Source organism: Falco naumanni, chromosome Z (assembly GCF_017639655.2).
Source record: "Falco naumanni isolate bFalNau1 chromosome Z, bFalNau1.pat, whole genome shotgun sequence".
NCBI classification, from domain to species: Eukaryota; Metazoa; Chordata; class Aves; order Falconiformes; family Falconidae; genus Falco; species Falco naumanni.
The window spans coordinates 83,305,215-83,320,084 of NC_054080.1; the positions used below are offsets into that span (position 1 = coordinate 83,305,215).

The window sequence follows — 14,870 nt, forward strand, 5'->3', positions numbered from 1 at the left end:
ACAGCAATATATTAGAGTCATTTTGCCTCATGAATGTTTTAAAAGCTACTTCCCTGAAATGGCTTTATGTTTGCTATTTCACTGGCAGAAAACAGGTGTAGAATATGACTACCAGCTTTCTGAATTACTGAGATGTTTATAACATATGGTAACATACTTCTGGGTTTTAAGCATTACATTTTTCAATCAAAACCTTACTTTAGGAACACTAGAAGTTTCTTTTACTACATTGTTAAAATACATAGCAGTTACAAAAATAAATCCTGCTCTTTGGAGAGCTACTGCACTGGGGTTTTCTGTTCATCTATGCAGGTTTGACAGAGATGAACCATCCAGAGTAGTTGTCGTCATCTAAAAAGCCCTGAACAACTCACTTTTATGAAGAAAGCAGCAGGAAAAGCGTCTGAAGACCAAAGCAGCAAAGAAAGATGCTTTGGAAAACCAGTACTATTACTTTTTTCATCCAAGCACTTCACAATTTGTCATTAGTCTGAACTGAGCAAATGTTGGCTTAAAAGGCAGTAATAAACAGTATTTACAGAGAGGCTTGCGCAGGCTTTCTCTTAAAAACATACCACATGTTCCATCTACAGCTTATGCTGTATCACACCTCAGGCCCTTCTAAAATCCCAGTATTGCATCAGGCTTCCAGCGCTCTCAAATGCAACAGAAGCAGACGCACAGTACAAAAATCAGTACAAAAATCAGCGTATGACATTTTACCGCTTACTTTGGGACCCTTAAGATAGTGTTCATCCATTTCTGAAACAAGCTCTCACAACTTCTTTAATCATCTCATTTAAGGATACATGTTTAAGTGGTCTTACCAAAAACACATCTTTTGAGTAAAAAAATGCAAACAAATGCCATCATTTATAACCTTTCCTGCAGAGTAATGACAGTGCCCTAAACCTATGTAACTATTAAAGGAGGAAAATAAGTAAAAAATTATGATCTTCATGCTTGGCTTTCTTCTAATGTGTGTAATGATCAAAATAACACTTTTAAAGAAAGGCTAGTAGGTGTTTGTATTGCTCTATTGTAAGTTCTGTTCAGCTCTTACAATTTGTTCTCATGTCTCAAAGATCTGGAGAATGAAACATTCTCAATGAGATGATCATAAGATGCTGCCACCATATTAAAAGATCTGTTTTTTTAAAAAGAAGATAGTACTTGCTCTTCTCTTCCAAAATACTGACAATTTTTTAGTGAAATAAGGCTTAAGGCCATCTATACAAAACATGAATAACCAGACACCAATGAGACTTTTGTGGAACCCTGAACGATGAAAGCAGATCATCTTTTTGAAGAACATCATTTTAATGTTCTTCAACGTATCTGTACAAAAATCCTTCAACCACAAGCATATTTTTAAAGATGCAATAATGCAAGGACCAACTGCAAATCACTATTAGTCCTTCATACTGATACAGAGAAGTTTAAATAGGCTGAACTTCACAGTCATCTTTATCGCCGGATTCTAGGACAGTTCTTTCCGTTTAAGGATAATTTATGCAGCATTTTCTCAGGAAAGTTTCCAAGTCACTTCAAGGAAAGAACTGATTAAGAATTCAGACAGAACTGCAGAATTTGGTTATTATTCAATACAAAAGCTTGCTTTAGATTTGGGTTAGGTTGGCTATTTCAGTCTATTCTGAAATTTCTAGGTGTTTGATGATATAAAAATAGGGGGATAAGGTAGGAGTAGTATTCTTTAAGCTAAAATATAATTCATCTGAAGGAGGGTATGACTAATATTTAGAAAATGTATTTATAGGCCTTTGGCTCAAGACTGCAGTGGAGACAGGCATGCCCAAGAATAACTCAATATTGAAAATGTTACTTCTGCTCATGAGCCATCAACTCAGAGTAATCAAAAAGAAGGAACTTCAGTGCAAAAGAAGGTGACTCTCCTAATAAATGCAACTTAAATTGCTAGAATCCACTCACTATAAAAAAACATTACAATATTATACTTGTTTACTATATATTACCTTCAGAAAAAAACTGGAAAAAAAAATTTCTTGTTATAACCGTATTTTCAATTTTTTACAGCAGACAAAAGGACCTGAAAATTCACACACAAAAATGAATTTTTAGACTATTAACAATGCTTGTCTAATGCAATCAAAAAAATCTTACTGAGTTACTTAGTGACATATAAAAATGGAAGAAAATAGAAAGAATACTGAAGAGACTTCAGCAGTGCTTTTGCTGAAAAGCGGGTGGCTTCAGAGTTTTGAAGAAACGTTGACAAAATAAACTACCTTAGCCTTCCCCTCCTCCAAGTATTTGACAAATATGGACATATCTCAGTTAGGAGTCTTAATTTAATGTCGTAAAAACTTCTCATTCTGCCAACAGTGTCTTCAGTTCTACAGATAAACAAGTAATACACATTTTGTACACTCACAGCAGTTACCACTAAGCAGTATTTTTACAGACTACCAGCTAAACGTTAATTGCATCATGCTAACTCTATTACGGCTGACCAGTTTATTTGGAAGTGGGTTTAATTTCATTTCTGCATCATTACTAGAGTCATCAGATGATCGCAGGGAAGACTTCCTATTTATTCATGATAGCACGCATTTATAGGAAAATGCTTATGTCTGGTGGCAGAGTTCTGCATTAAACCAGTTCTTCAGATCAATTAAAAAAATCAGAGAGGGCTGCAGCGTTTCTAATGCAATACTAGCTATGTAAGTACAAAACATATTATAGGACCCCAAAACATCAAACATTTATTTACACAGTTCAAACATTGTTCACATCAATAGTGAATGAAATACTTGTTTGCTACACGCTGGATAGGCTAAAAAAATTAACTTCATTGCACAGCATCCTTCATAAAAATATGACTACCACAAGACCCCATAACCCTCACTGAAATACCACGCTATGACGAGAACACTCTGGCAGTGCCATCAAAGGGACAGCATAGGAATTATATGACAATGTAATGGTAAACAAATATCACGGACAAAATATTTTAGTCTACAGAGGCTAATATTACACATTTCTAGAACTTCAGTTTTGCTTTAGTTGTTCAGTAAAGCCACAACTAAACTGCTTATACGGAAAATAAGGCTGAATTCAGAGTTTCAAATCTATGGTACTATCATCTTTCATCCACTGTAATGTAACCCAGAAAATTTATAGATTTATAGATTTATAGATTTTAGATTTGTTTCATTACATTTAAAAGACAGCTAACACTGCAGTTCATAGACCCGATTTTACCTACCCTTGAGCAATTCCAAATTTCCAAGATAAATATGGAGCCTTTACTTACAAAAGGCAATTTCTTTCTAGGGAGTAAATGAATCAGGGGAACCTTTTAACATCTATCCATGTACAGGAGGGAGATTAGCTTGGTTCTCAGTTGGAGAAACTAAAAGGAAGGACTATTTATGAAGTACTTGCAGCTTTGAATATAATCAACTATAATAACAAGATACAAGTTACAAAAAACCTTCTTTTTGTTGAAACTACTTTTGTAATACTGCTTTTTAATAACCCTCATCATGGCCGAATTAGAAGGACCCCAACTGAAGTCATTCATCCCACATAAAACAAACATTGCTTTTTCTTCTTAGCTTTGTTTTACAAGCTACATTATTTCCAGATGACGCTGGAGGGGCCTAGGAGTTTCAAGAATTAGATGCTTAAATAGACAGCTGCTTTCTATTTACCATATAAATCAAGGATAAATCAAAGAAGAATCTAAATATTGGACTTCATTTAGCCCATTATGGAGCACAAACTGAGAAGGAAAAGAAAAAAGAAACAGAGAAATCTCATTACCCAAATGCAAAATTTAATTCTTGTTATTCAGACGGGAAGAAAACTCACTGACATTCACAGAATTCCAAGCCTCCGTGTAACACCAGCTCCACACAGCAGGTACATTCAACTGGGTTGGTAAATGGCCAGGAAAAGGGTCGGCTCTGATGGGGAATGCTCCCAGTACCACCAGGCTTTGCTACTGCAGACTATTTGTGTGTGTGTATATATCTATGTAGATATTGTGTATATATCTATGTATATATATACACACACATATATACACACATACATAGCTCACTACATTAATATTCTTTACATTTTTCCCTTTGGATTGCCAACACACATTTATTTCTATACCTTAACTAACACAAACCCAGCAGATGTTGCAGAGGGGGTTAAAGGAGACGGTTCTTATATTCACAGGAGTACACCTGTAAATACGAAAAGTCTAACACTACACTGCCTTGCTGGGGGGATTCTGTCAGTGATAGAAACATCGAAGTGCTGTTGAAGTGACAGTCCTACATATGAAATAACTGAAGATATTGGCACTAAGTGGGATTATTTTTAGAATTTTCCCTAACACATTTAAGCTTCATCTGGATAGAACAATGCATTTTTTCATAGCCAAAATTTAGAAGGTAAAAAAAAATAATAGTTAAACTGAAGTGAATTTTAGAATTTTTCCTATGTGGCTAGCATCATTTACCTATGCTATTTTCTGTGACTATTATTCCATTACAGCAACTGAAGGCTGTCGGTAAAATCCCCACGGATGGTAGAGAGAACTCCCAGCAGACAGCAGCGTGGGGTGCTCAGAACTGTGACCTCTACCCTGGGTGTTGAGTGATTCTCAAAATCTGTTTTGTTTTCATTTAACTACTAAGCCTTCACACCCACCACCAGTAAACAAGAGTTTGGGCTCCCACTGACATAAAATCCCTTGTCCCTGTGTTGCAGTAGATAATGTTGAAATAAATTTAGAAACCCAACCAAAATCTACATATCTGAATACAGACTCAAGTGATGATGCATGTCAAACTCGTTGAATCTAAAACTATGTCTACATTTGATTTTTATTTTCCTCAGTTTTTGCATTAAGCAAGTTTGTTGGGGTTTTTTTCTTACATTAGCAAGTGAATTCTGAAGCTCTGACGTAAGCTTGCCAAAATTAAAAACTTACTCCTACTTCACCCTCTCCCTTCCTAGAAATAGTTAAGGAGAATCTCTTGTTACCAGCTGCAGTAGAACAAGCACTGAAGTGCTTGAAAATCATACACATACTACGAAATCCCTAAAAAGCAACTGTTTGGGTAGATGCTAGCTCCAACAAGCGGTCTGACGTGCTACTTTCCGAGGGAAATAGCGTGCTTCCAGTTGCACTATTAGGTATCTATGATTTAACAAATTACATTAGGCTGTAATAAAATTACAAGAAAATAAGTGATATGTTTACTTAAGTAATTTGTCTTGATTTGAACTGAATTAAGAAAAATTCTCTGTTATTTTATTACCAGTTTTCTTGTTTGTTAAAAGTTTTGGAAAATGCACTTTCATTGAATGCAAGAAAGCAATAAAAAACCCAACTGATTTTTCCCACTTCTTCAAGCTTGGAGATACTCATGGGCAAGGACAACTTGACCCAACTGTGGGATTTCAAACCAGGTCATTGCTATTATGAATATAATCCTTCATAACAAAGCTTATTAAACAAACTAGCAAATGAAGTAGCATGAGAACTGGTCTAACCAAGGATCCTGTCCCCGAGGCGATCGATGGTTTGATGACAGGGGGTTCTTTCCTCTTCCTTGCTGGCTTCTCCACCCTGCTCCTGAATCCCATCACATTGGCAAGTTTATCAGGGAAGGACCAGGGCAATTTAATAAATGAAACAACCTGCACTTCTCTTTTTTAAAGCTCAGAAAACCTCAATAAAAACAATATAAAAGCCAACTAGGTCAGTTCCTTGTTCTAGTTCACAGGAAGATACCCGCAGCTTTGTTGGCATACCACAAACCTGATGGTAGTCCGCAGCAGATACCCACAAGACGACTGTAAGTAATATGGTAAAGGAAGATCCCAGTATATTTTTACCACCAACAATAATCAGCAGCTTAAGGACTGTGTATTAGGTCAAAAACTTAAGAGTAGGAACAGTACCACTGCTTGAGCACTCAGAAATTAAGAGATGCTGATCTCATCCCATCTCCATTTGTTGCCTTTGTGTGTGTGTGTGTACTAGGACATGGGCACGCTGTGCCGCTGCACTCAGAGCCCTAGCACCTCTCCATCATATGGTGCTCACAGTGGACAGGGCTCAACTCAAGATCACTGATGTTGCCTTTTTCCTTGCATACCCTCCCTGGTCCTAAGGAGGAACACACAATATTTACCATAATTTTTTTTTCGATGTCTAATACTTAGAAATGTGTAGAAAGGTTCAAGACAAGACCTGAAGCAAGACTTAGAATAAGTTTATGTACAATTTAAGCCTTGTGACCCAGGTCCCATGCAAATTAACTTTTGGATTACAGAACAGAGTAAGAAAAAAAGAATTTCTACATTAAAAGTGAATTAAAAAATAACGAGAAATAATTTTTTTAAAAAATATTCCGACTGGTCTGAATGAAACCTGTGAAGAGAATAGCTTACTCAGCAGTCCTCCTCCTCTCTAGATATAAACCTGGGCAGAGCAGGCAATCCCAGAATCATCCCTTTCTTTAGCTCCATGATGGGATACAGCGGTAGGACAGACTTCAGATACTTAAGTTACCTCAGTTCCTAGATTCTTTGCTATTCTTACAGATAACAAACATGGGCTTTCAGAAGCAGAATATGCTGAAGTAATAAAATCTGGCCTCAATTTCTATTTAGTCAACTGGCTGTGCCTCAGATTGAGCTGGAACATGAGCGATTTGGAGGGGGAAAAAAAAAGCCATGAATAAATGCATACATTCCTTTTTCAAAACGAAGACCATTGAACTTCACTGATTTTACCCTCTCCTACACCAGTCTTTCCAACTGATCTCCTTCTCCCTACATCACACCACCACCACATTCCCCCACATTCCCCAGCACTGCTCCATAAACTGCAATTCTCAGCTGCCTCCACCTGTGAGGGGATAACGTTGTACAGAGAGCACCATGGGTCTTTTCTTAACTGTGATATTGGTCACATCCAGGAAGTTAAAAAGCTATCCAAAACCTACAAAATATTTTTCAAGCACCAAATACTTACACACCTCCAAATATAAATCTTAACATGTAGGTAAAGAAATACCTATGTGTGCATACACATAAATATATGTGCTCTTTTACAAACACAACTGTGTACCATGCTATCTTCTTTCCTCTGAACAGCGGGGACGGCAATTTGTTTGTCTAGGGGAGAAAACATATGGGTCTCTCTCCGTAAAATCAATATTCTCCTTCTGACAACAGGCCACATGTATCTGCAGTCCCTGCATCAGGGAGACAAATTAATGTTAAAAGTTTCAGCCCTCTCCTCTAGCCACCTGAAGATGCTTGAAAATATTTAACGCAGACCCCACAGCGTCTCAGAGGCCAGTTGCAAAATAGACAGCCTTAGCAGCAGTTCCAGCTCACTGAGCCCCTGGGTCCAGACACCCAGTCCCAAGCACCCACTGCAGCCCCTCTGGGCTGTGATACTGCATGTCCGGCACAACTAGCTCATGATATCACAGAATTACAGGATGGTCAGGGTGGGAAGGGCCCTCTAGAGATCATTTAGTCCAACCCCCTGTTGAAGCTGGTTCTGCTCAAGCAGGCTGCACAGAGTCACGTCCAGGTGGGTTTGAATGTCTCCAGAGCAGGAGACCCCACAGCCCCTCTGGGCAGCCTGTCCCAGGGCTCTGCCACCCTCAAGGCAAAGAACTTTGCCCTCACATTCAGACGGAACTGCCTGTGCTGCAGTTTGTGCCCGTTGCCCCCTGTCCTGTCGCTGGGCGCCACTGGAAAGAGCCTGGCCCCGTCCTCCTGGCACCCGCCCTGAAGGTGTTTGTAGACATTGATAAGCTCCCTTCTCAGTCCTCTCCTCTGCAGGCTAAGGAGGGCCAGCTCTCTCAGCCCTTGATCATAAGGGAGATGCTCCACGTGATACATCGCATGATATATCCTAGGTATGAAAAGCCATCACCGCCACCAAAGCAGCCTCCCTTTGCCCTGGAAGCCAAGTGAAGCACCATGGCTCTCCAGGACAGCTCAATAAATGGCCATGAGACCACAACAGGAATCTGAACATACAGCTGTGTAACTGCTTAAACTGTAATCTGGCATGACACGGGATTAATCACCTCTGAGAAATACGTCCCCAAGAGCCTTATCAACCACAACACTCAGAAACACTCAATGCATCCAGAGTACTGCAGTTCTCACTACTGCAGTACAGAAGCCCCTACATCACGAGCCCATGGGAAGCAAAACCACGGGAAAGGGCCACCAACCCCTCCCCGAGGTTTCAAAGTCCTGAGAGCTTTCAACTGCCCATGCAGACAGAAGAGCTTTATGCAGCTCGTGTATCATCTCATCAGGCAAACAGAAGTGGGATCTCCTCCTCTTTAACCACAAACTAACTTGAAGGGGTTCTGGCTGAAATGTTTAAAGTTCCAAAAATTAAAGGTTAGATGGCAAGTTCTGGGAGAGAAATCAGAAGCCTTGAAATCCCAAGTTATTGTTAAGAGCTTCACGTGAATTAGGGCAAGGTGAGGCAGCTGGAATGCACAGGAAAAAACTGCAAGTGGTTCATATGCTTTATAAAGCTGCCAGTCTCTGAATAACGAAGTGACTTTAGTTTGTATGGTATGTGTCAGCAATAACAACTTAAATATGCAGGTGAAGAAACCCGGTTAGCTGAATTAGATTGAAGTCATTAAACTATTACATCAAATTATCTTTTTTCAGGATTTTTATACTTAATGCTAGAGTTATATGATATGTAATGTCTCAGGCATGTCCTGGAACATGTATTAACATTGCAAATAAACCAGTTGTTACATTTTCATCCTCAAAAATCTAGAACAACTGATAAAATCAACTTTTTTTTTTTCTCTTTTTTTTTTTTTACAGAGTATTGCAGCAAGAGTTCAAATGAGTACAAATGAAAGATGCTTCAGTTGTACAAAGATATCATTCAAGTCCTTGGAAGACATCTCCTTCTTGTACCGAAACTAAAGATTTTCCAACAAGCTGTGCAATTAAATTACAAAATTGTTGCCTGTTTGTGGGTATTGGCTCAGCAAACTGAAGAGCACTGTATGTATCCGTGTGTTCAGAACATACTAATTTGCCCCATGACTACAGTACTCCCCTGAAGGCTCACTGGGAATTGTTTTCAATCATTTTTAGGCATTTTAAGAAACTGTGGATGCCAAAGGCCTGTTATTAAAAATAATGTTTTTAACTGTATGATTTAAACATCCTGAAATACAAATGGCTTGAAAATTGCAAGTTGACAGGGTACAGTAAGTCTCTTAGCTATTAATAGTTGTGGGTTTGTTTTGCCATTTGTAAGTGTAATTTTTTTTTTTTTTTTTGTAGAGACATTTCAGACATGACATCATTTATACAGGTTCCTGTATTTTGATGTTGGTGGTTGCTTAGCTGTCACACATTTTGATAAATCTTTACAGATTTAGGGATGTACCACTTCATTTTGAAGCCATCTACTAAAACATTAAGTTTGATACTCACATAATCAGGAAGCGGAGAGTCATTTGAGCCAAGGGAACCTCTTAAGGACTGTGTGGCTTGCTCCAGCACTTTGTTGTGTTTTTTAGATAACAAAGAAAATAAACTGGAGGAAGGGAAAAAGGAAAAAAAAAATTAACTTCACAATAATGTCCTGAAATAGTTAAACTAGTCAGAAGACATGTTTTATTAAATACACAAGATTTTTAGAATGCAATGCACACTTGTTGCAGAATTTATTTATTTAACATCTAGGCTAAGCAACAGCAGAATTTGAATTAGAAATATTCCATACAATAAAGTAATGTGAAGAACATCATACGGTAGACATGCCATTTCAGCTCCTAACTAGTTATGTGCTCACTGAAACGCAATTTTTAAGTGCAACACCTCATTCAATATATTGCAATATATCCTTAAGCATCTTGTGCATTATTCATTTCCATAACCTATTTGCTTAGCACAGGAAGAATCAAAGTATATGACAGAAGCTTTGGGTATTTGGAGTAGTTTTTGCATTTTACTAGTATGAATTCTTTTCAAGTATCTTTTTGCTTAAATCAAAGAATAAAGCATTACCTTAGCTTTAAAAATAATCTGTGACATCAATGGTCTATATACAAACAGCAAAATAAATGGGGGGTTTTATGCATTTTGGGGAAAAGTATGGCAATGACACTCATAGAGGTATAATCTGATGTATGTAACTTGATAATATGTATGTATATTTATAGATAAATACATATGATATATGTAACTGATAATGTAACTTGACTGAGAAGAAGCAACCCAAAGTGGTGGACAAAGGCCACCAGCTAGTGGTCAGCAGCTTCAAGGAGTCGGATACTTCTGTGAAGCCACTGGATACCTCAAACATGGTTTTCATTTCATAGATAACCCACCTTTCCCCCTCCCCATCTTGATATCAGTCATACGTTTTAAGGCTTTTTGTGTTTTAAAACATTATTCTGGCTTCTTTTTGGAGCATTATAGGACTCTTACCAAGCTTTCCTAGGGGCTGGAATTACGTTATCTTTAAGGCTCTTTCCAACCCAAATTATTCTGTGATTCTATGACTGTGTCAGTCCTTAAGAGGGTAAAAAGGCTGCCTTGACAAATAAGACCCAAGAAAATCCACCAATGTCTGAGCATGCCGCTCTTGGAGCTGGGTACACTTGATGGGACAAGGAACAGTGGCAGACTTCTTGTTCACCAGATTCAGTTACAAAATACTAAAGCCAGTTTAATAATTAAGTAAGTGGCAAAATACTACCTCAGTGTTATATTCTAAATAGCCTCTGTTTCTTGGAATCAGAGGACAGCTTCAGCACTCAGAGGCATGTGGTGCTTGGAAAGCTTTTCTGCCTCAAGAAATGATGCTCAGCATTTGAAGAAGTCCTGTTAATTTTTTTTACTTAAAATATATCAATGATATTGTATCATTTACAGATGGCAGGAGTAGACTCCCTGGAGTATCAGTGCTTGTCCCCTCGTTGCTACTCAAGAGCCTCAGGGAAAAGCTTCTCCAACAGTTCTCACTGTCACAAGGAATTAGTTACACTTCTCAAGCCCAAACCTTACCTCTTGAGAGCTAACTCAGCAAGTTCCACCATTTCCCAACACCTCTTGACTTGAGTTAGGTATTTCTTAGAACAGATTAACAGCTTCCTTTTAAGGGCAACTTTTGCTGCACTTAAGACATCTAATTAGAGAATGTGAGCCCTTGAGTAGGTTGTACCATCCTCAAGGTTCAGCCAGAGTCTGCCAGCACGAGGAACGGGCTCGAGACAGCGTAGCAGAAACCAGGGTGGGCACTGCAGCTGCCCAGCTCTCGGTCCCACCAGGACATTATCGCTGGGGCGGTGATAGTTGCAACTGGACTGATATGGCGAGAACATCACACGAGATTGCAAGACCTCTGTGGTGGTCACGAGGGTTAAGAACAGTTGGTGTTTTCAGAGCAACACAATATATTTGACATGAGAAAAACTGGAATCTTATTTTTTCCTTCATGCTATCCAGCACAGCCTTGACAAGACGTGTCATTCCTGGGACCAAATGCCAACCTCCCACTAATTCACAGCTATTAGTCAAAACCACTAGAACATTCCCTGTTAAAAAGGGAAGCAGCAACACAGAAATAAGATACATTAGTAGGTTTTCCACTCTTCTCCCTCCCATAATCTGCTGTTGTAGTCACAAACTGATTTTTTTTATTCCAATGAAAATCTGGACCTGGAAACTGGTCCTTGGACTGAAACAACAGCACTACTTTTTTCCAAATCACTGCTATTTTTTAAGGCTCAGATTTCAGAGATACTGTCATCAGCACCATCTAGTGCTGCAGAGACAGAATAATCGGCTAAAACCAACCTGGTGATGCTTACGGGGGTGTGCACAGCAAGTACAGGCTAAATTTGGTGTCTGCCTGCTTCAGAAGATACAGATAATTTCACAAAAAGGAAGAATTTGGAATAAAAAGGATTTCCAAGGAGTCAGTTCTTCTCGAAAACAACACATAATGCATTTTGGCTAGAAAGGAAATCTAAATATAAACAAAGAATTGGGATCAGGATTTTGAAAAGTGCATCTACGCAATACATGTGAAGGGAAATGCACATCATTAGTATTCCACATGGAATTGGAATAGCAAAGAGCAAATTTATGTTCTCTGACAGAAATTTAGAGAACTGGAAAAAGAAGGAGAAAGAAAAAGGAAGGAAAACTATTTCTTTATAACTTGTATCTGCTTTCTTAAAAAAAAAAAAAAAGGAAAATATTTCAGTGTAATGTAACTAGACTGGAGTGCTTGTTTATGGCATAAGCAAGCCCTTGGTAGCTGATTCCTATTTCCAAAGAAGCCACGTGGGGTAAGCTCTATTATACATTGCCTTTGGGACCAGAGCTTCCCTTTGCAAAGTTTTGCTCTCCTGCCACAAGTTCATCACCTTCACACCTGTGCTGAGACACTTCTTTGTGGGACCACCGCCCAAAACACCAATATTCAGGTTAAAAAAACCTCAACACAATTCTCTTCTTCAGAAATTTGTTATTCTTCTCAAAGAACCCTCCCTTAGAGGAGCATGAGGGCTGGGACACGTAGGCAGGAATTTTTCATACTAAGAATAGATATATATAGGATTGCACCCAGAGCAAACTCAAAGAGCTTCACAGAAACACTACAACTAAACAGAAAAAATAAGGCCAGATACTGTGACTAACTGATGAATTTGCAGCTTCAAAGTACTGCTGCCTCCTGAAATGGCGTAAAGCTTTCACCACCAAGTAATTCACTTGTTATTATGCCTCTATCTCTACTCTGAAAACCACTTTAATAAACATCAACTTCATTTTTAAAGTATCAGAATAGATTTAGCTACAATCCTCAAAAGGCATTTGCAAGAAATTTAGCTCATACATATCTTTTAGCAACAAATGCTGCCTTCTAAAGGAGATGCCTGATTTTGCAGCAGCCACATCTTCAGTGTCCGTATGGTTTGGGGCTTTATTTTGATTTTTAAGGCATGAATAATGACATTTTAAAAAGGCAAGAATGTTTTACTACAAGGTTGTTTCCCTTCCACACAACAAGGTACAAGACACAAGTGCCAATTCATGCAGAGGTGGAAATAAAGACCGTCTCCCAGATTCCCCTCACGTCTTAGTCACACTTCTGGCTTTGCCCTGCTAAAAATCAAGTTGAGATCAAATTGAAAAATAGATACACTATGTGGTAACAGAGGGCAGTCTGCACAGGTTGACAAGAACATGGACTTTTTACCAAAATACTTCTCTTCCTTCTGCTCTTCTCCATCAACTGTCAGGCTATGGAGCGCCACAGCCCTTTTGTCTCACTCATTATGGGCATTTTATAATACTAACAAATTATGTCCAGAACAACAAGAATGTCTTGGTACCTCAACCTCAACTCATCTCTCCCTCACAGAAGTACTTATGAACCAATTTTTAGCATGCAAAATAATACGTTGGAATAATAGCAAGATGAAGTAACAGCTAGCACCTATTACAGATCATCAAATCACACCATGGATAAGCTCAGCCAGTGAGGAAGACTCAAGGGTGAACACCAATCTCAAAGTCTTGTGTTTCTGATTTTTAGGAATTAAGAAATCACTGGTTTCTTAACTCCCTCTACACAGATGAAGTTTTTAATTTAACACAAGGCTGAACTTTGATCAATAAAAAAATACTTCCAGACTAAACAGTAATGGTTACTTAAATACAAGTGATTTGATTATGTGTTATTTGCACACACAATGACATTCCAACTAGTAATATATGAACTTAATGCTTTCAAAAAGCCAATTCCACAAAGCCTGTGCAGAGAAAAAAGCCAATAAGGGGACCTCATTTCACAACTTTCTTCTTAGTCTAGCAAAGTCACACACTGACAATGACCGAAAAAAAAAAAAAAGCTTCTGCAAGTTCTGCAGAGTCTGATTTACAGCAGATTGAAACAGCTCATAAAGGATACTTCTCACATAGACAAAATGGATGTATAAACTAGAACTTTTATAGCTAAAAAATTTACAAAAAAAAAAAGACAAGGGAGTTAAAATGAGAAGTTGAAAGTAAATCCAAAGATAGGATTTGCCAAAACCTGGAGCCTTCTGAAAGCTTTGGACAGTGACAAGGAAAGGTACCCGCAACCCCGCAACCACACAGTATTTTAAGAAAGTAAACAGGCTGGCCAAGGCAAAGACGTACCAGCTAATCCTGAGTGTGACATGGAGCAGCGATCGCTGGCCAAGGCAAAGACGTACCAGCTAATCCTGAGTGTGACATGGAGCAGCGATCGCTGGCCAAGGCAAAGACGTACCAGCTAATCCTGAGTGTGACATGGAGCAGCGATCGCGAGACTCATTCAGAGGAGGGCATCACTGGCATGGAAACACAGACCTTACCAAGCACACTCATCTTTTTTTTTTTCCAATGAGACTAGAAATAAAGCATGATGCTATCCCTGTTCTAACAGTCTTCTACACACTATTTATATGACTTTGTTCCACATGGGATTTTTTTTTATTAAGAAAACTCGAATGCTGAAAAGGCATGTGTTGTATGAACTCAAAAGGAAACAACTCACAAGTCTGAAAACTCTTCACTTTTTAATCTTGTTTTCTTAATAGGGACAAACAGGAATATATTCTTGGTCCTTCTAATTACTAATAGCTATTTAACATTTGTTAAAGCTATCAAAATACTTTCAGCGATACAGAGATGATGTATACATCAACGATAAGGAAATACTATGGTTAAACTTTGCAAATGGCACAGTCATCACAGGGTTGTGAAATAAAAAGAAAAGAGCATGTTCATTAAATTTTTCTTTATCTTTCAAGAAGTTGGATGCA

General features: G+C 38.4%; 1 protein-coding gene across 4 annotated transcripts in view; it reads right to left on the reverse strand.

The window, feature by feature from the left end:
• DYM (dymeclin) overlaps positions 1 to 14,870 on the reverse strand; it is a 220,029-nt gene that overhangs the window by 55,557 nt on the left and 149,602 nt on the right. For all 4 annotated transcript variants that reach the window (XM_040579681.1, XM_040579683.1, XM_040579680.1 and 1 more), the window contains one exon: positions 9,499 to 9,601. In XM_040579681.1, the coding sequence (XP_040435615.1) occupies positions 9,499 to 9,601 (103 nt within the window). The remainder of the gene's footprint in view (positions 1 to 9,498; positions 9,602 to 14,870) is intronic.